The sequence below is a fragment of the Rhea americana genome, unplaced genomic scaffold (assembly GCF_003343005.1).
Source record: "Rhea americana isolate MKP2758 unplaced genomic scaffold, rheAme1 scaffold_235, whole genome shotgun sequence".
Taxonomy (NCBI): domain Eukaryota; kingdom Metazoa; phylum Chordata; class Aves; order Rheiformes; family Rheidae; genus Rhea; species Rhea americana.
The window spans coordinates 916,122-937,401 of record NW_028186352.1 but is presented as its reverse complement, the minus strand read 5'-3'; the positions used below and the strand labels follow the sequence as shown (position 1 = coordinate 937,401).

The window sequence follows — 21,280 nt, the reverse complement described above, 5'->3', positions numbered from 1 at the left end:
GTAGGGGCAGTAGTAAATCAGATCCTAACTTTTCTGAAACTTAAGCCTGCAGGCACACAAGTGTTTTTGAGCTCTAACACTAAGTCTGTCATATCATATTTCAAAAGGTTGAATCCCTATTAGCTAAAGTGTAGTGATAAAAATCCCATGGTAAAATAATTATTATTGTGATATTTGTGTTTATTTGTAAATATAAGAATTTTTCTTAAAAATTCAAACACTTTTGGTGAGATTTGTACAGTAGAATTCATACCCACATGCATATTTTCCTTTTCTCAATTCTCATTTATTAATCATCTCAATTCATTTTAGTGCAGTGAAATTCTCACAGGGTTAGCTTTGAGACCTTGTAGCAATCTGCAACATTACCCGATTTAGGATTGTTGTTAGGACCAAACTGATGCAATGTGGATTGGAGCAAAACTTTGTCTTCAAATAATGAACCAGACACCCTAGCATGGAAACAGAAACAAAATTATTTTTGATTACTAAATCATTAGACTGGGGATAAAGAACTATGCTTTTGCAATGAGTTTCAGAAATACTTAATTAGGCATCTTTTTTAAAGGATTCTGTGAGCAAGAAGCCCACAATGTTGAGCCCCATTATATTATCTCTGAAATGAAATTTTGGCCTAGCTGAAGTGAAACTCTGCCTGATTTCAGCAGGATTATACTCCTGATTTTAGTTTCTAGCATGACCTGGTCTAAGGTTGTGTGAGTTTTCAGTCATCTGTGATATGGGTAAAAGTTAATTCTTGCCAAAAATTTGCTGAATGAGATTCCTTCCTGTAATAATGACAGCAAGAGACATGGAAAGCATGCCTTATGGCATCTAGGATTTTTTTCTCTGCATGGTGTTGCAGAAAAAACTCCTCAAGTCCCCAGTGGCACTTTATTTCCCACAAATTGTCCAAAAGCTGCAACTTTTTGGGAGGCTTTAAGACTGCCAGCGTCAAGAAACCCAAACTGAGGTGCTCACAACACATTTATGAGAGCTTGTCAGCTCTGCCTAGGTACAACGAAAATGTGCAGTCTTTGATGGACAGATCATAGATGCAGAAGGTACTCCTACTGTTGCTGGCATGTTGCAAAAGATGAACTTGACTTTCATCCAGTTTTAGTTCACACGTGGCTTGAGTAGATCACTAGTGGAGTTGGCTGTAACCTAGTGTAGAGGTGTGCTGGGTTGTTTGCTCATATTAGTATCATACTGTGCATCTCAGTTCATCTCAGGTTGCCTCTCTACTCTAGGATAGCTGCTAAATGAATTAATTTTCATCAGCGTACTGTGAAATGGATAATACCAGCATATGTTACCTTGTATTTTACTTTTCCCCTGTAGCTTTTAAAATGTTCTAATGATTTGTAAAATGACTATTTTCTAAAAAGTTAATTAAATAAAAGCAGTATCTCTCAGCAGTATATATTCCTGGGAGCATTTGATTACCAGGATGATAAATTTCTTGACAGACGCTGGCATCCACAAGTTARCAGATCTCTTTTTTTATATACTTTTCCTCTTTTGAAGTAAATACTTTGGGGCAAACTGGCATTTATCTATAACTTCTCATGGGGCTGGAACAAAGCAACCTTTCTTGATACAAAGGGCGAAAAGAAGCCTCAGATCACACGCACAGCACAGCACTCCCTATGCTGTCTGCTGTAGGACCCTAAGGTAGTTGCAGATTTATTTAGACTAGTGGGCAGTAGCTCCCTCACACTCCTACCAGTGCTCTTGGTCACTTTGCAAAGCTGATCAGCCTTTTCTAGCCATAAAGYGGCATATGTGCCCTTGGAAATATCTCATATAGGTGTGTGTGCAAATAAACTCAGGGTCCTGGCAGGAACATCCAAGAGCATGGCAGAGCAGAATACAGTTTGCATGTGTGTTTCCTATATTTTTTATTAATCGAAGTGTTTCCAAAGTTAGTCTTCATTCCTAGAGGTAAACATGCGGTAACTGTTCCGAATAGTTACAAGTACTACCTCATATTGTTATATTAGGTATAAATTCTGGAGCTATATAAATAGACTGGAGGAGTTGTCCACTGTTACAGAATTTGGCTTCTACAGGGAGACCTCCTGAAGGAAGTCTTGGAAGCCTCATATGCCATAATTGCCTGCGAGGGCAGATGCTCCTTCTGGCTGGTTCCTGGCTGAAACATGAACTAGAACAGGCTGCCTGCTGAAAGTGGAACCAGTGACAAATCTTTCATAATTCATTGCTGTGTACTTTGGCAAAAAAAAATCAGCAAGAATTTTGTTGACAGTTGACTGTGACAATTGTGCATGTCCTAATAAGCTACAGGAAAGATGCATTATAAGCACAGAAAAGCAGTAGCTGAGCATTGTTAAAATTAGATWAAATTAACAAGGTAGCTAATGTGATTACTATTTTATTAATAAACATTTAAATTATGCTGTAAGTTTGCACAATGAAAGAGACATTGCCCTGAAGACATTACAGTCTAAATAGTCCATGTTAATTATAATCTAAATAGATTAGCATTAATTATACATAAAATTGGAAGATTGTTTTTGGTATGATCTGTGATTCTCATGGTTGCTAGCCATGTGAACAAAGTTATCAAATTATGTTTTAATCTACTTTTGCAACATTTGCTTGTAAAATCTCATCTCTTTTTGCTGACCAGCTGGAGGGGAATAAGATAATATTTTCTTTTGCAAAGATGGAGTTGTTCTAAATACCAGCCTTCTAGATACAGACAACAGATAAAAAGTTTAGACTTTTATTAGTGTTTCTAATTCAAACTTAAAGTCATTATTTCTAGATCCTCCTATAACTAGGTACAAGTATACCGCATGAGTCCTGCTTCTCTGTATTTGTACTGTATCACTCTAGGGGTATCAGTCCTACTTCTCATGGTGAGTTGCAGAGTTCAAGAATATTGAGGTGCTGCTAAATGTTTTTTGTTTTGTTGTTTTTTGCCTGCTTGTTTTTGTTTTCGCATCAGCAGGCAACTTTTGGATATATTGTATACAAATAATTTTAGACAACAAAGGCTTTTAGTTAGAGTGGATCTTACTAAGTCAAGAGTAAGGCGAAGAGACTCAGACCCCAAGAGTGCCACGTTTTAACAAACATATCTCRAGACAGAGCAAATATCCTTTTTGCCTCTTGCACTGTGCTGTCTAGCTTATTCCAAACACAAAGCTAAATGACTATTGGTTTTCAGATGAATTGCTAATGCGTACTTTGCTCAAGTTTGGGAGCCATATATTATTTTGCTAATGCATATTGAACCTTAATACACTGGAACAGAGAGATGTTCTAGATTTATTATTATTGCTCTTCCTTGAGCTGTTTGTATCCTCCTAATGTCCTTGGTTTACTGCTCTTCACAATTAATCTGTGACCCATTTCCCTACGGGAAACAATTGAAATATTTTATACCATTTCACGAGACATTGTTTTATATTCTTTCAAAATACTGGAATCAACTAATGGTGACAAATTTGAGGAAAAATGGTAAAATATAAACAAACTGAAGTTGTACCTTATCCAATTTTGCAGCTGCGCTCATTTGATAAATGTTACTATGTAGTCTGTAGTTTCTGTTGAAAATTGTCAAGTCTCCCTTTAAGGAATTGCAGGAGCTAGCTAAGCTCCTTTTAGGATCAGGCAGAGTGTSGTCTGGATGATTACAGCAAACAGATAATATATTGATTTGCATAGCTTATATGGTTGCCTGTAAATAATAACAATGGAAAATACTTACATCAGATATTCAAAGAAAGCAAAGACGAAGGGAAGCATAGTGGTGCAGCGGAAGCATGCTGGGCCCATAACCCAGAGGTCGATGGATTGAAACCATCCTCTCCTAAGGCCCTTTTTTTCCCCCAATCCCTCTCCCAGAGTGGTGAGGGGCTCTTGCTTTGGACACTTCTACCAGCATTTGCCACCGTGCTGTGCTCCAGGTSCCTGGCCAGGGGTGGGGGTGGTTCGTTCTGCCCCTCAGCCCCTTGCCTGTGCTGCTCCTGCCCCCTCTCTTTATTTTTCTGGGCTCCCCAGGACAAGAGAGACATGGAGCTACTGGAGAGAGTCCAGCATAGGGCTACAARGATGMTCAGAGGGCTGGAGCACCWGCCCTACGAGGAACGGCTGCAAGAGCTGGGCCTCTTCAGCGTGGGGAAGAGAGGACTGAGGGGGGATCTTATCAATGTGTACAAGTACCTGAAGGGAGGGTGTCAAAGGGACAAGGACAAACTCTTTTCAGTTGTCCTGTGTGACAGGACAAGAGGCAATGGGCAGAAATTGAAGCACAGGAAGTTCCGCCTGACCGTGAGGGGGAATTTCTTCCCTGTGAGAGTGACGGAGCCCTGGACCAGGTTGCCCAGAGAGGTTGTGGAGTCTCCTTCTCTGGAGATCTTCAAGGCCTGCCTGGCTGCAACCCTGTCTAACATGCTCCAGGTGCCCCTGCTTGAGCAGGGAGGTTGGACTAGATGATCTCCAGAGGTCCCTTCCAACGTTACTGATTCTATGATTCTATGATTCTATGAAAATGTTTATATATGCTTCTTCCCTCCTTGCATAATCCATTTTCCCCTTTTGAAAGAGCACAGTTAAGGAGCTGTTGGGATTTTTTTGTGTTCTCTAAGGCAAAATACAATGTTCAGCACTGTGAGACCTGGGTTCAGTTCCTTGCTCTCCTGTAAGAGTTTGGGCAGATTGCTTTGCTCTTCCTTCCTCCCTTCCAGACTGCAACTGGGGGATAGTGCAACACTCCTCTGTGATAAGAAACAAAACCCACAAAGGAATACATGGTTCTCCATGACTGCGAGCATATTAGAGGAGTTAAAAATTTAGAGAGGACATGCATGGAGTCCATGCACTCAACCCTATATAGTGCTGAGTTGGCTKGGCCTGATCCAATAGAGCATTTAAACACATTCTTAACTGGAACACAAGACTAATACTATTGGTTCCACTGAAGTTAAGCACGTGTCTAAGTAGTTTGCTGGACTGTAGCCAGCATTCGGTCCTTTACTGGACTGAGCCCTAAATAAACAAGCTAGTATCAGAGGAGAAAACATTTGCACATGTGCATGTGATTTGGCTGTTTCTGTGGCATCGGTTTGTTGTTTTCTAAATCACACTGGCAGTGGTTAGTCTATTTAAAATGCTAACCACTTCTTGCCTGTTGTGTTAAAATTGACTGTGCTCCTGATGTGTAGACTGAAAAAGAATGGGCCTAGATCACTCACAGTGTCTTGGATGCTCCGTGCTGATAGATACAAGACATTGGCTCTGAATTCACTCTGCTTTCCTATCTGTGATCTTGCAAAGTGTCCAGAAATTTTCTGAGATCCAAGATAGTGGCAATAGCCATGTTTCATTCAAAGGGTAACTCTTCAAACACATTTTTGCAGGGCAGAGCATTGTAAACAGAGATGTAATTTAAAATATCTGTTGCATCAATGCAAAATCTACAGTAATGTATTAGATTTCCAGAAGGAAAATTGAAAAAAAAAAATGTAGCCTTTTACTGTACCTTCTACTGAGGATATTTTTCAAAAAAATACTGTCTTTTATGATAGTTTTCTGTGAACAATATCAGATGTAATTCTATGTAGATAAAGTTTAAAAAAAGAATGCCCACCCTACAGCTTTTTAATTTAAAAGATTTTCAGATATGGTCACTACACAAATAAGAAACTTTCAGAAATACATCATTTAAAAGAATGTCATGAATTAAAAATGAGACAACAAACCACATAATTCAGTTGGTGCCATTACCAGAACTATTCCTGCAACTATTCTAGATGAAAACCCGTCAGCTGGGCACTGATTTCCTTCCTCATATTTATGTTCTGATGCTGAGATCTGCAGAGCACCCTGAACTTCTGAAGTCAACTAGAGATTATGATAAACATCATCTTGTAGATCTGGCCTATGAAGATTTTCACAGAGTTCCGCAAGAATGGCTATAAGACTAAACCCAGAAATTTTTATATGACAAAATATTGAAGTGAAAATCTTATGTAGGAGTCACCTGATGCTTGTCTGAACTCAGGGTACCCTTCTGTATCTCTGATAATCTTTACATTTAGGAATAATAGAATTATAGTGCATGTACCAACTACTTTATTGATTTTTCCCTTTAGTCTGCAGCTTCCAATGGATCAGAAGGGTCTGGACAATGTGATGTACCCAAAAAGGAGAACCAGACTTTTGAAAATTATGCAGTAGACATGAAGACAAAGGTATGGTCCACTATTTTATGACTATTTGTATTTAACAAAGTTTTTCTGCAGGTGAATGTGTAGACATTATTAACTCTGAGCTCCTACACTCTTTTTGCTGCTTAATGACTGCTTGTATGTTAGTGCATTTGAATGAGGCTTATATATACAATTTATTGTTGTATATTATTGGTCCTATGGATTTCTTGCTATCCTAGGCAAGATTTATGTTTTATTCCACTTGTAGAAATGTTGTTAATTGGTGACAGTTCTAGAGGGCTGATGACTTTTATGCTGATCTCAAGATGTTTTCACTTCAGGGTATTTTCAAAGTCCAAGGTGTTGCACAGTTAGTCAGTTAATTTTATTCAAGGTGTTTTCCGCCTCTCAGTGCATGTTCTTTTTGGTGTGGAATCATTACGGAAGAATACGAATGCCAGCAAAGGGATGATTTGTATAGAGACAGTTTAATGATACCTATTATAAATGTATGCTGAATAATACATGAAGCAATACGACTTCGTGGCTGCAGTAAAGAGAATATTTTACCATTTTCTTTAGAAGAGTCTTGCTGTTTGCAATAAAGTTATATATGTTTAAGTGTTTCATTATAACATCTCCGTTATTTTCATAGGTTCACAACTTGGCTGGAACAATTCTCTTGGGCTTAGATATTACAATGCAAAGTTTCAGCCTTGAAGTAATTGTGTATTTTTTTCTTTTCTAAGTTAAGAAAATTATTAAGTTTTCTTTTACTGTTAGCAAACCGGAAATATCATGAAAAGAAAACAGACATTAACTGAGTTGGCATGTTTATTTGATACCTTGTAGACTTCAAAAAGTTTTTTTTTTTWAAACAGTAAAAACTTGCAGATTGTCCAAAACCTTCCCATTGGCTATATGTACATTTCTAGAATGGTTTCTCTGTTCTAGAGAGATGTTATCATGTTTTCAGGATATGTTTTCAGGATCAAAAGAACTAATTGTCTATCACATCTTTCTGATATTCTTGYATCACTGTGTTCCCAGTTGATCAGAAAACTTTTGTACCATATAGGACTTGAGAGCTGAAGTGTGATTCATTGTGAGATCAGCAGAACTGGCTCCTTTAGTCAAAATCTGCTGATTTTATGAGTCTTTGAATGTCCTTGAGATCCTTTGTTTGGAAAGGCAGATGTGAAATCCTTTCAGATATGAAAGCAYTCAGTATCTCAGGTATGGGACCAATATATTCTCTTTGTAGTGTAAAACTGAAGTAGATGGCCCAGTTGCAAAGGGTGGTTAGTATCTGGCAAATCCAAAGATCAAATGTGTACTGCAGGATCTTATACTCTCATTGAAACTGGCCCTCTTATTTATGGATGAAATTATCTCATCAGTGCAAGGAATTATCAAAGGCTTGATATATGTACTTTATTCATTGTTGTCCTGTTACATAAATCATGAGATATGCTGGATCTTTCACCAGTTTCAAAGAATAATTTCTCTACTCCATGTTTCTCAACAATTCTATATACTAATATTTTCATATAGCTTGTAACTCTTCAGCACAACATGTGCACAAAAATACCCTCCAAAAATTTGCAGCTCCATTGCCAAACACTAAGAAATTCAGAGTTGTGAGTGGTATTTTCTTCAGTTCCCTATACATTGGGATAACAGAGAGCAGATACTTTGTTTTAATTTCTTTGAATTTACTGTTTTGTGTGTCCGTTCCTTTGAAAGAGTCATTTTGTCTGATTTCTTTTTCAAGTCATTGTGCTTGACTGTCAGTAGCACGCTGCTATGACAGTGACATATAGCTATTTAGGACTGGCTACATGTTTAAACATATGCACCGGAGCTTTGTAGTTGCTGATGATCATTTGGGTCTTAGATTTACTTCCCCAGGCAGAATGCTCAAGAATTAAAAAGAACTCTTAATTCACCATGGATTTTAAGAGCTGAGAGCCACTTCAGGAAGTATTGCCCTTAAGTACTGTGTGTTTCTACTGCTGAGCATCCTAGCCCACATAAAGCTAGTGTAGCATATTTAACTGAAGCACTTTTGTTTCATTCTGAAAAAGGGATTTGGGGAGGCAGAAGAAAACAGTTATGGCTTTGTATGGGATATAATAGATACATGAAATATTAGACAGAAATTTTATATTAAAGGCTGCAGCGTTTTCAAAGGGCTAGTTTATCTAAGGCCTTTCAGAACTGTAGGATGGCTCAAGGACCTTTCTATACYCTCTGCTCCGCAGCTCGTGATTGTAAATGTGTGCTTCCTACAGCCCTACATTCACACTCCACTCCCAGCAATTCTCTCGGGCCTTTCAAGCGRTGAGGAGTGTGGGAAAGGGACTATTAGAGATGTTGTGCAGTCCTCATCCTTGGAGATTTTCAAGACAAGACTCGATAAAGCCCAGGATAACCTGACTGGACCTCATTGCTGAGCCTGCTAAGCTAGACTAGGTTGGACTAGAAGCCCCTTGAGGTCCTTCCCACCCTGAATTATCCTGTCATCTGATAATTACACTGATTTCTGGAGAGGAAGGGAGGTGGCCAACCTAGTTTCCTGAGCACCTTCTGAGGCAAACCGCACACAGTTGTCCTCCAAAGTGCATATTTTCCATTAGAAGACAGACATCATTTTTTAATTCTTCTCTGAGCGCTGGGGTAGCATGGGATTGTCTAAGCTGGTTTAAGCTCCCATGTACTGAATAAAAGCAGATACTGGTCACCTGCTTGGGGCAGGAAGAGAAGGAATCCTGTCCACAGATGTGGAGCAGAAAAGAAACTTTGGCAGCTGTTGAGCCTGGGGCTAAAGTGGCTCCTCCAGGTGCTGACTCTTTGTGCTGAAGGAAAGGAGCTGCATGCTTAGTGTTCACTTCTCCTATGCCTATTTTACTGTCTATCTGCAGGCTTCAGAACAGCCAGGTCTGGTTGAACTGAGACCTATGATACCCTATGGAAAAGAAAATTATCTATTTCTTTTCACGGATAAAGCTACTAGCTAGAAAAATTGGCTAGGGCTCCAGGCCAACATTGATTGTACTAAACAGCAATGAACTTTGTTTTGTATGGGAGAAAGGAGTCGTTCTTGCTTTAACTTCTGCCTGAGACTCTCATGAACCCTAGGTTGGTTGCAGCTGCACTGCTGTTAGGGCTGCTGCAGTCAGAAGAGGCAGAATAGCTAATCTCTTGCTCTTTAAATTAACACTAGCACTCATGGGCCACTGGTTCGGCCTGGGAACTGCATTAAAATTCTCAGCAAGTAAAGTATGCAGAACTTGACGCCTTCTGGAATTTGTATTAACTTCTCTTTGTGGCTGAAGCAGGATTTATTCTGACATTTCATTTGTAGTATAGTTCCTGACTCCATATCTTATTAAGTCTTAGACTTTGAATATATAAACCACGAGGATGTGCTAAATTAGTAATTCCTCATTTTTTTTGCACAAAACAATCCTAATAGAGAGCCTGTCTCATGAGTATGTCCTTTCTAGCATACAATTACTCAGATAACTTTTTCCCAGTTGTGACCTACCAACTAACCAGTTGTGATGCACAGCAACTTAGCTGGAATTGAGTTTGAGTGTAAACGAAATTGGGTTCAGTATAAATGAGCTCTGACTATAAGAGACATAATTTCATAACTACATCAATTGCCCTCCTAGGAGAGAAGTAATCAGGAAAGTATTTAATATATTTGTAGTTTGTTTGGGTGCAATATAGGACCTGAAAACAAGAAGGAGAAGCTAACCTCATGTGAATGACTGGCAATTTGATACCATCAACAAGTACTCCACAGTACACAATTTAAGATCCATTAGGAGAAAATAAATCTTTCTTCACACTTGTAAGAGGATGCGTTTGTTTGTGTGTTCTCTGTGTAGGTGCTTAGAGCTCTAAACAGTCACTGGGTAAATTTGCAAAATGTTGACATTACTAAGGCTGTGTTAACAGTCTGGTAGATGCCTCCTTTCTTAAGTATATGTTATATAGTGTTTATAGTACTTTTTTCAATTTCTGGTTCTTGAATTAGAGGTAATAATGAAATTAGTTTTGCTTTTATAAAYAATCAATTTCTCTTTACTGTTCTTTGCAGCATAATATCTGGGTTTCAAAAAAATTCTAAAGAATTTTTAAAAAGCAGTGTCATGAAAGATTTTAAAAGATCGTGAAATCCTTATTGTTTCTGGTTTTACACAAGCTCACTTTTACAAAATATTCACTTCAATTGGATGTACAGGCTCTGGTTCTAAATTAATTCCTATGCTTTGGTTATACAAGTGGAAGAAATACCTGGATACAGTAAATTAAGGTTTTTAAGGCCAGAAAGGAACATTAAATTGTCCAGTCTACACTATTGTTTTATACAGACATCACATTTCTACCATGTATCTCCAGTTGTGTGATTTAATAGGAGATCTTAGTAGGATTAGAGTAGAAGGAAGCGGTCACCTAGCTAAGAGGTTCTCATATGCTGGTCTGCAGAGCCACTGGTATCACAGTGGGAAGTAGTTGTTATTCTTCCTGTATTAAGGCTTCCTGAGAGTCAGCRCTCATCCCAAAGGATATTTTTGGCCATCTAAATCAACTACACAAGCAACTATAAATCATCTCTTTTCACCCCAGATGGCTGTTTCTTAATTTGCTTGTTTTTTGGGTCAAGTCATTGTAGAGTGCATTTCAATCATAATCATATTTACAAATAACATCAAGGTTGGAAGAGCAGAGAAAAACTACAAATAAGCATCAAAATGATCTTCAAAAATTAGGGAAGAAGGGGATGTTGGTAATGAAGGGGAAAGCAGCTCGAAGAATTCAAAAATGTTTGTGGAGACAAAGTGAATGGAAAAACCATCCATTGGTTGGAGGAAGAAAATGGAGCAACTGCACCATTTGTGTTACGGCCCAAAGATTTCATTGTTTCTTTACTGTTGTTCTCTAATACCCCTGCTATATCTGATGTAATAAAAAATCCAGTGCTGGAAGCTGTTTTGCATTAGGAATGGAAAGTTAGAGAAAACAACAGATTGTATCCTTGCCCATTGAGTCAGTCATCTACTACCATGCTATGGTACCAGAGTCACTGCTTTGTGTAGTCATTGACAGACGTATTTTAGAAACTGTGACCAAGACCCCTGACAGTCATAACGAGCCTGTGGAAGGATGGTGTTGTGGTCTCTGCCCCCAAAAGCATAGATCTCCTCTGGAGATTCTGATGGTAAAATGTACGTGGCTGTATTTCTGGGGGTCCACCACTTAACGATGTACTCARCTTGGGTAGTACACAGGCAAATCCTGCCTAAATGCTGACTGCAGCATTTTACAGAAGGAGGTGATGGCATAGGATTTAGTGCAGAATTTACACCCCAAAACTAGGCTGCAGAAGGAAACTTTGGGGTACACTCATAAAGCCTGGTTTTCCAAAACACACACTCAAGTCATGTTGCTCACATAAGCAATCTCAAATAGTTCATACCCACTGTTTTTCATAAAAACTGTAAATAGGATCATGAATTCACTGTGAGGAACTCACTGGAGTAGAGCTACTTGCAAATAGAAACATTTACAGATCATGCCCTTGGAGAGCTGTTTGAAAATATACCCCCATCTGCCAACTTGTAGTATGATATGAAATTTTACAACCAAGTCATTAAGTAATTACTTGTGTGGAAATATTTCACACCTTACTAGATCAGCTTGAATCAGAGAACAAGGGAAGGAATTGTTGGAGGTTTTACATTTAAGTGTTAAAATCTCCCCTGATTACAGATTTGACTGGACTCCCTTTTACTCTATCATACCCAGAACACAAGCATGGCTTTGGTTAGATCATCTTAATGAATTAATTAGCTGTTCAGTGGACAGTTAATTGGTAGTGACTTGAAGGATGTTTGAAAAGTTCCATGATTCATATAATCTGTAGCTTAATAAAATTGTCTGACTGTTTGGCTACTGGAGTAAAGAACAGCAGGGAGAAAACATGTAGGTTCCTCTGCAGTGTGTAAATACAAATCAAGTTTGTTTTGCACACATGAGGTTGCTCGGAGTGAGTTAAAGCTTTAGACAAAATCATAAGTGCTCTGGAGAGTTTCTCTTTAAGATGTTATATCCTCCAAGACTTTAATAGTTGGGGGAGGGTTGGTTGCTCTCTGACCACATATCTGATTCACTATGGATTTTGTAACTTTGGTAGCAGTGACCTCATTTTGGCAAAATAATGTGTGTCATTTACTGAACCTCTTGCTGCTTTAGCAATCATGAGAATATTAGGGTTATAACCCAAGTAATTTATGGAAGAGAGATGATTCTTAAATATCTTTTTATTTTCTCGAAACGGCTTATTTTATTGAAAACATATTTTAGCTCTGAGAGAGAATGAGAGATCCTCAGCAAAGCACCCCGGGGGAATTGTGCTGTCCAGTGTGTTGAAAAGGTGAATTGTAATGTATGGGTGTCTAGACGTTTCCTCTTGTTGCTGTCAACAGTCCAGTTGGCTGTATTTTTTTTTCCAGTGAATAGGAGCATTGATTTTCCTCTCTCTTTGGCCAGAGCTTTCATTTTACATATCTTTCTACTTCTGTGTCTCTTTTTCTCTCCCTCCCTCTTTCTCTGCTCTCTCTCTTTCTCTATCTGTAAGAGAGGGACAACTTTAAGAGCTGACAGTAAGCTTTTTAACTCAGAATGATTCATGTAAGACACCTGAAAGGCAAGCTCTGCACCAGCATCACTGCAAGAAAGGTAGGGGTTTAGGGATTCGGGGGTTAAAAAGTTTTCTTAAGATTTATGAAACTCTTAGTAAAGGATACCTAACATAAAATAAGTTAAGTCTGTGGATCTGTCAAAGAGGCAGAAAAAGTTTGGGAGAGAGCTTAAGGAGTTTTTAAACTCTGCTATTTGGGGTGAACTCTTTTAATTAAAATTTTGATGTATTTTTCATAGGTGGAAAAAGGATGCACCTCTCCACCTTTGTATAATATATATAGTGTGTTTTTTTTTCTATGGATCGTAAAATATATCGTTGTGCTTCACAGAGCTGCGTGCATGTATAAATCTGCAATTGCTGTTTTTTCCTCGACTGTTTTTTTTATACTTTCTGAAAGTTCTCCTTATCCAGCTGTTATTTATATTCACTTCCTGAATCAGAGTCTGACCTAGTAATTCTGAGTGATTGTAGATGTGACGCATGAGCTATCGCATACACCTTAATGTTTCAATCATGCACTTCAAGTAATATACGCTTGTAGGAATCATGCTCTTAATAAAAACCCTTACAACCAAAAGCAGTTGTTTTGGCAGAGAAGTGACAGTGCTTTGATAGATGGGCCAGATAGTTGTATGTGTTGTGCCTGCTCGGAGTTGGTAGAAAAGAGGAGGGAGAGGGAGAGAGAGAGGGGGGAGAAAAAAAAGACAGGGAAGCAGAGAGAGAGAGAGAGAGAGAGAGAGGAGAGAGAGGAGAGAGAGAGAGAGACTTGGCAAAGGAAATCTTATGGGTATACTGAAACAGCAGATCAGAATAGTGAAACGAGAGCCAGAGCTGAAATGTGATGCTTTTGCTCTTTTGTGCTTGTTGTGGTTCTCATCTTCCCATTTAGAGCGCTGCATACTATTCAACAGAGTATTTTGATCACAGATTGAACAATGCAGCAATCAAGCCTGATAAGCCACCTGGAAGTTTTGCTTGAGACGATTTCTAGTGGGTTTTCTGATCCCTGTGAGCATCATGACTGCCTTTAGCATTGTGGAGGAGGACTCGAGTTTCTTATGAGGGCCCCACTTGGAAAAGCAGGCTGTGCAGATTCAAGCCTCCGGTTCTGTTCATGCTGTTCAAAAAGCCTTTCCTCACCCTTGCTGATTTGTTTTTATGATTTACATATACTCCCGTGGAGATTTACAGAATGGATTGTCTGTGCATTGTCACGACCAAGGTAGGACTGGAAACATTGCTGTTATGTGTACAAATCTTTCTGATGTTTTTCCGTTCCTGTAATTAAATAGATTGAGCATGTACTGTGTCAGGTTGCAAGATAAAGTGATAAATAAGCTTCGCTTCAGTGAGCATTTTGTTCTCTTTTTCTGAAGATCATGCAGTCTGCTTCTATAGCACTTCCTAAATGATACATAATTTACTTATTTTTACTAGCAAAAGGAAAATGATTTCATGTTTTATCTTAGCCTATGCTTGTGTCTATTAATATCTCCAGCTACTGGAACAGTTTCAGAATACATGGTATAATGCACATATTTTCTCAGCGTATCATACCAGTTTATTCTATAAACTATAGAATACAAAAATATGGGGACATTATATGACTCCTAGCATTTTAAAGAGGCCAATCAGATGTAGTTTAGATAGTCATGGTGTTCCTGATTGGAGAGATACAAGTTTCTGTGGCTTATTGTGTCTTTTTTGGGGGGGAAAAAACCCCCACAGCTTGCTTTGCACCTCTAGGCCTGAAAAATAAAAATGCCTCGGCCACGATTCAGCGCTTTTAAACTGGTGTTGGGTCCAACCTTACTGTTTGGGAAAGGTCCCTCCAAATAACTCGTTCCAAACATGCGTGTAAAAGGTTCGTTATCCACCACAGCCACGGCAGGCGAAGGGCTCGGTGGTTAAGGACACTGCCCGAGGTAAAGCTCTGAGGTAAGGATAAGCCCCAGGATTCCCGGGGACGTCCTCAAACTTAGCAAACTCGCTTAAAATTAAACGGACGGGGGAGATGAGCGGGGAACTCCTTTCCTGTTGCTACGGGAGAGGCAGATCACCACATGTTTGTGACAGGATTCGCACATGGCGTTGGTATTTATACGGAGCTGTTGCGGGGGTAAGTCAGGACGCTGAAGTTTGGCACCGTGGCTCCCCGCTCCGGTTTGGCTTTGCTGAATTCGGTCGTTTCTGTGGAGTTTTTCAAAGTTTTGAACGTGGCGGGGGCATAGGGATGAGGCAGCTGCGGGCTGTCACCGCCCTCGGAGGCGAAGGCGGCCACAGGCGAGAGCCACCTCCTTCACCTCCCGCTCGTTCCRGATCGTTCCGGATCGTTCTGGATCTCACCGGTCCAGCTGGGTTTGGGGGGGGGACCCACGCGCAGGGCAAAAGATGGCGCCGAGCCGCGGGGGGGGGGGGGGGGGGGGCCCACGCGCAGGGCAAAAGATGGCGCCGAGCCGCGGCGGCGCCTCATCCAGGCTGGCGCCTCCAGTTTGTACACGCTGAGGCTGCCGGTCCGCGGTAAAGGGAAGCTGAAAATAAAGCTGCGGTGAGCTCTATTACTGCTCGGTCCCCGGCRCTGTGGGGGGGACCCGCGGTCACGACCGTCTTTGGCCTGGCGAGCGTGGCGAGGATGTGGGTAGYGACTGGATTTGGGTGAGGGGAATGAGCCCGCTTCCAATCTGGAATCACGGGGAGAAGAGGCTGGCGCCGTGCCTGGCTTTACAGCAAGAGACCCTGCTCCCCTTGCTTCAGAATTGGTGGTGAACGTGTCTATTGAACGTTCCCCTAGGGTCTTCGGGGCAGTAACACGTACGGTCTCCACGCTGTCTCTGCGCGGCGTCCGCCCTGAGCAGGGCTTCCAGCTCCATCTAGCCGCAGTGGTTTTCCTCCCAGCTTTTCTACATCCTCAGCCTGCTGCTGAATGGGTGGACTGGGCGGCAAGTSAAGCGTACGAACCCCGAATGTTCAGGCTAAGATACGCAGTCTTTGCTGGTGGTGGGTTACGGGGCACCTACCACCTGGATGCACGTGAGGGCACCGYATTATTGGGTACAAATGAGCTGGATGACAGCAAAAATCAGTCTCAGAGCACTTTCATATTGCAAAGGCTTGAAGCCACATAAATTACAGGTGATTTCCTTGTCTTGTTTTGGTGTCGTATGGAAATAGCTGCACCAGTGACTTTGTGATATATTGATCCATAATGTGCTCCTACTTGGTTCAGTGTGTGTTGGAGTAACTCTGTTTCCTTCAGACCTACAACATTTTTATCACATCAGTTTATTACCAGTTTTCACCAGCCTAATGGAAGCCGATTTGAATACATTTGGGATTTATTTTAAAATTTACTTGAATAAATATGAATTCTACAGTACAATAGCATGGTCATTTTTGGCCTCAGATCTGGTAATTATCTTTATTTAAATATCCATTTGGCTGATTTGTGCAAATAATTGCCACTCCCATTCTTGGAAAAATGGATCTTAATGTCAACAGAGAGCAAATATATCACTTTTATTCTTCAGATCTTGTAAATAATACAAAGGAAGTAAAAGACGAATGCTATTTAAACTGCAAAATATGAACACTGGTTAAAAAGTTGACATTTGTAACACATGGCCAGTACATTTACTCTGGAATTTGCAGCATTTGCAGTCTATAGAAAGTGACATAAATACTGTGGTGGAGTGAATATGCCCTTGCAGATTATGTACAATGGATCCAGCAAGCCTGTTTTGACCTCTATTTTATATTGTGGAAGAAGCCATCTAATAAGACTTCAGGAGGTACATAAGGAATTCATTTTAATTCCTACTGACATTTTTTTTGTCAAAATGTAAGATATGTCTCAGATAGATTTAAGATATTCGCTTGTATAAATTCTTCCTCCATGTTTTTATTTCCTTGATATTTTCATGTGTTTCTGAACCCAGGACTTAACAAATGCTGAATCAGTCTGAGATGACTTTATATGGATTATTATAATTGATCATGCCCCTGGTGTGATTTCTTTGTTTCTTGCTTCCATAAAGCACATTATTTCATGGCATTATTCTATCTTTAGGAAGAATTCAGTATAAATAAAAGTTCAGGTCAAGACTTCRTCTCAGCAGGTGAATCAGGAGGTTTTGAAGAAGAAGAACATTCCCACTGTGCCTCCCAATAGTTAGAGGCAACATGCTGTCCTCTCCCCTGGCGATCAGATCTCCTTCCTTCCTTGTGCCCTTTGGAGGATTACGAATACAACAGTAGCTACAGTTGGCGGAAAAGAAAATAGATACCTCTATGTTGCCAAACAAGCTTCACAATAATAGGGGCTTCTTTGCTGAACCCCTCCCCACTCTTGCTGTCAGATAGCTTTTCACTCCAAAAAACCTCTTCTGGTCCTTGTAATTAATTCAGGTTAACTCAGAGGTGTACACTCTAAAGGTTTAAAACCCAGAAGACAAATGAAGAGAAGCCACAATATAATTTTGGATTTTTAAATCTCATGATTGCAAGGTGTCATATTCAGGTTTTTTGATACTTGCAACTTGGCAATCATAGCACCAATAAAAAACGAATCGAGTAAAAACGCAATGGGCTGTCTAGTCAGGCAGGGATAAAATCTTCTTTAATGATAGCATTTTCAAAACTTCCTTGGCAATCTAGTCTAATGTTTTATTATCCTTAATATAAGTAAAGGGACTAAATTTGTCAATGATGGTTATCAATGGCGTCACTTGTTTTGTTTAGGAGGTGAATTTTGTGGTTTTGCTTAAAACCACTGTTATTAGAGTCAAATGATCATTTAAAAGTTASTGTGCTTTGAGAGGAGCTTGCAAAGATGAAGCAAATGTACACTGAAGACTCAGAGAGTACACACAAATTAAAATATATATATATATTTGCCAAACTGAAATCACTTCTTGTTTGCTACACTGACTCCTGATTTTGTAGCACTGAGAAMTGGCAATGCTAATTTCCATGTGAACCTGTGTTCTTCTAGCTTGTAAATTGGCTTCCTTCAGACCTTGGGCAGAATGCYCAGGTTGACCATGTTGGTTTTGTTAGCTACCAAAATAAGCGCTGGTGGTCCAAATGTTGAAAATCCTACAAAAGTTACTCTGTAAAGGTTCTTATTGTCAGCTTCAATTTAACTCTTTATAGTGGTTTAAGCCTCCTTATGCACTACATAGGTTCCATGTTTAATTCAAGCGTGACTGACCTCCCTGGGACCAGAGAATTAAATGAAGAAGTCATTATTCATATGAATGGAGAAATGAACATGTCTATTTAATTTTTTATAGTTAATGGAAGACCTGGTCCATTCTACAATAGTTAGGTTTCCRTACTGGAGGTATAGCTATTACATGAACTTTCCATCATTCACAGAAGTGAGCCCTGGTTTGCTTAGAACTGTAAGTTTTACTGCAGGATTATTGAAGACGTTGGGCTATTTTTGCTTTTCCTTTTTCTTAAAACTCTGTTCTAGTTTGGAAAATTAGCAATAACTCTCTYTTTATGGCTGTCCCTGTAGCACCCTTTGTAAGGATTTATAAAACATACCCAAAGTTGATCATGTTCAGTTCTGACTGGCCAATTTGCCAGGAGGCAGTAACATCTGTCTATCATATATTATTCCACTGATCTGGCAATGTATTTAGAACAGGAGAGACCAAGGTATACACTCAAGGCAAAACCCTGACATGTGCTAGCAGAAGTCTCAATACAGGCAGTGACTGTGGAAAATAATAAACTACTGCTTTCCAGTACCAGACCAATATCTGGTTTATACTTGGGTATAGTATGACTGTTTAATTAACTTGAGTAGGCCTCTCCCACTCCACACACTCACCACCCCACTTTGTAGCATGAAGTGAGGATTTAAGCAGAGCTATGCCATTCTGAAGCAGAATCATAGAGAGTTATAAAATATGCACCTCCTAGGCAGGTATTTTGTCAGCATTAGCTTTCCTTTCTCCATAATCCCAGCATGGAAGGCAGGGCAAATTTCCGAGCTCATCCTTCTCAGCAGCATCACTGTAAGTCTGACTGAGTAGAATCTGTGGCTGGACTAGTTAATTTTGAAACTGCCAGCTGGTCTGCGTTAAACATATCATTATAAATCCCCATCAATAGTGTGCTGAACTCAGGAGAGGTAGGGCCAAATTTTGTGTCCCTGTAGGAAACTCATTTTTCATTTAGCCAATAGAGATCCAAAGGGCTTATTTAGAACGTGGATGAAGAATGGAAGAATGAGGGGAAAAATGAGGCTCATACCCCTGGCCTGGCCTGACTGTTTCAGCCTCCCTGATCTAGCGCAGTACCAAGCTCATCGCAAGGTATTCAGAGAAGAACAGAATAGTAAATCAGGTTACATCCTCTAGCCATCTGCTGGAGCTGCAGAGCAGCCCTACAGACTGCATCTCAGTTATTGGTCTCACTTTACATAGGTGAATCTGCTGTGAGATTAAGYTGGATTATCTCTTTCAGTAACCTAATGCTAATGTAAATAACCAGTCCTTACAGTATTTATTTATGACCAAGTACTTTCGTAATAAGTCTTACTGAAGAAAATAGGCCTGCTTTTTTCCAATTAYATTAGTACCAAAAAATCAATAGAGAGAATAAAAAAACTATTCCTGGATGGTGAGGTTCAACTTATTATATGGGATTTCCTACAGGAGGAGCTATTTATGTTTGAGAGGCTGCTTGTATAGTTAATCACAAAATTAGGAGATGGTAAGGCATGGTATAAATACGGAWGTTGACTCAGTGTTTCAGGTGTTGTAAACTGGTATAATCTCGCCAAAACCMGTAGCTAGCTTTAGACAGCTACATTAGATGAAGATCTGACTTAAATTTAGCTGGATAGGAAACAAAAAATAACCACATTTCTATGTGTACACATATTGTTAATAGTGCTAAATGAATCTGGGCAACATTTGTTGTTTTTTCTTTGCAGTACTTCAGGRTTTTGAATCATTATTTAAAATCATAAATTGGGTAGCTAAGTTTTTTTGCTGAATTTCCAGGCTATAACAAACCCAAAACAAAGGAATCATAATGATTTCCCCCCCAGAGATTCATATTTAGCTAAAATCAAAATCTTTTTCTATACTCATTATTAGGTCCTGATGAGCTCTTCAAACTGTGGTGTTTTCCTGCCAGATCCTAAAAGTGTAATAGTGCTGAATCCATGCAATTTACATGTAATTTAGTTAACTCTACTCTGAAGTGGTACTTGAGGACAGCTTTGATGACTGTGAGTAGGCTGCTGGCTAAACTACAGTCTTGGAAGAGCAGGAGGATCCTTTTCATTGATTACCATTTATCTTAGCTAGGGAATATAGTCATAGATGATAGACAGATGGGGAGTATAACTGAGTATTTATTTCAAGTCTTTATTTACAAATGTTAAATTTTGGAACAATTATTATAAGCCTCTGGCTTTTGGATTTCAAACATTATGAATGCAAACTGATGAGACATGTGTTGTCTTTTCTAGGAAAAAAACATTTTTGGGGGGTGTCTCAAGAAAATTACACAGAACAAGCCAATGTGCATTGCATATATAATGTCTTGTAATTATATCTTGTCAAAAGCTCAACTTTTTTCTCCTTTATTCTTTAGAAATATGGTAATTGTCCCTTTTCCCTTGTAGTTAATTATAAATTTCAGGAAGAATTAAGTCTGTTAAATCTCTTCTTCCCCCTCTTTCCCCTCCCTTGGTCTCTATGGTAGCAGCAGGAATAGAAGGAAATTACTTTGATCTCTATTTCTGAGTGACATTTCGTTTCTTCCAAGCATTGACCTTGTTTAGTGCAACTGAAATTTTCAATAGATTTCATTAGATTATAATTTGCTGATCTCAGAGAGATGTCTTTATTGAGATTGGTTTTAACTGTGAAGGAAGAAGGGTGATTTGTTTCATAAATCTATGAACAGCTCTATAAACTGAGTAAAAAAAATGTTCAATTAGCTATTAAGGCAGATGTGGTTAGAGCTTAATATTACTGCATAGCAGTAGAGAGCTGCACACATAAGGAAAGGTGGAAGATAAGGAGCAGGACAGCCTGATCTTGCCTCAAAAAATAGCAGTGTTTCTTGGTGATAGTACAGCTATACATCCTCTTCTCTAGTAGTCTGAGGGCAGAGGTGGTAAGATACTATCCTATCACCAACGTGAATGCATTTTTACGCATTTCACGTAGTTGRGACTGACCAAATGGATTCTTTACAATGTCTAAGTGGCACTGAAAGCAGAAAAGACGGGCCTTTTAGCATGCACCTTCAACATAAACATGAGTTTCTTTTGTATTTTAATTTGTTTGCTACTACCATGCAAGTTTCCTTCTCTCTTCACCTTATCCAAGGCTTCTGAAATAATGAG

The 21,280-nt window shown here is 39.4% G+C and overlaps 1 protein-coding gene across 1 annotated transcript in view; it reads left to right on the top strand.

Moving 5' to 3' along the window:
• Window positions 1-21,280, top strand: part of DLG2 (discs large MAGUK scaffold protein 2) — a 1,005,691-nt gene that overhangs the window by 141,231 nt on the left and 843,180 nt on the right. The window contains exons 4-6 of the mRNA XM_085306235.1: window positions 6,129-6,227; window positions 6,841-6,906; window positions 14,087-14,125. Of these exons, the coding sequence (XP_085162361.1) occupies window positions 6,129-6,227; window positions 6,841-6,906; window positions 14,087-14,125 (204 nt within the window). The remainder of the gene's footprint in view (window positions 1-6,128; window positions 6,228-6,840; window positions 6,907-14,086; window positions 14,126-21,280) is intronic.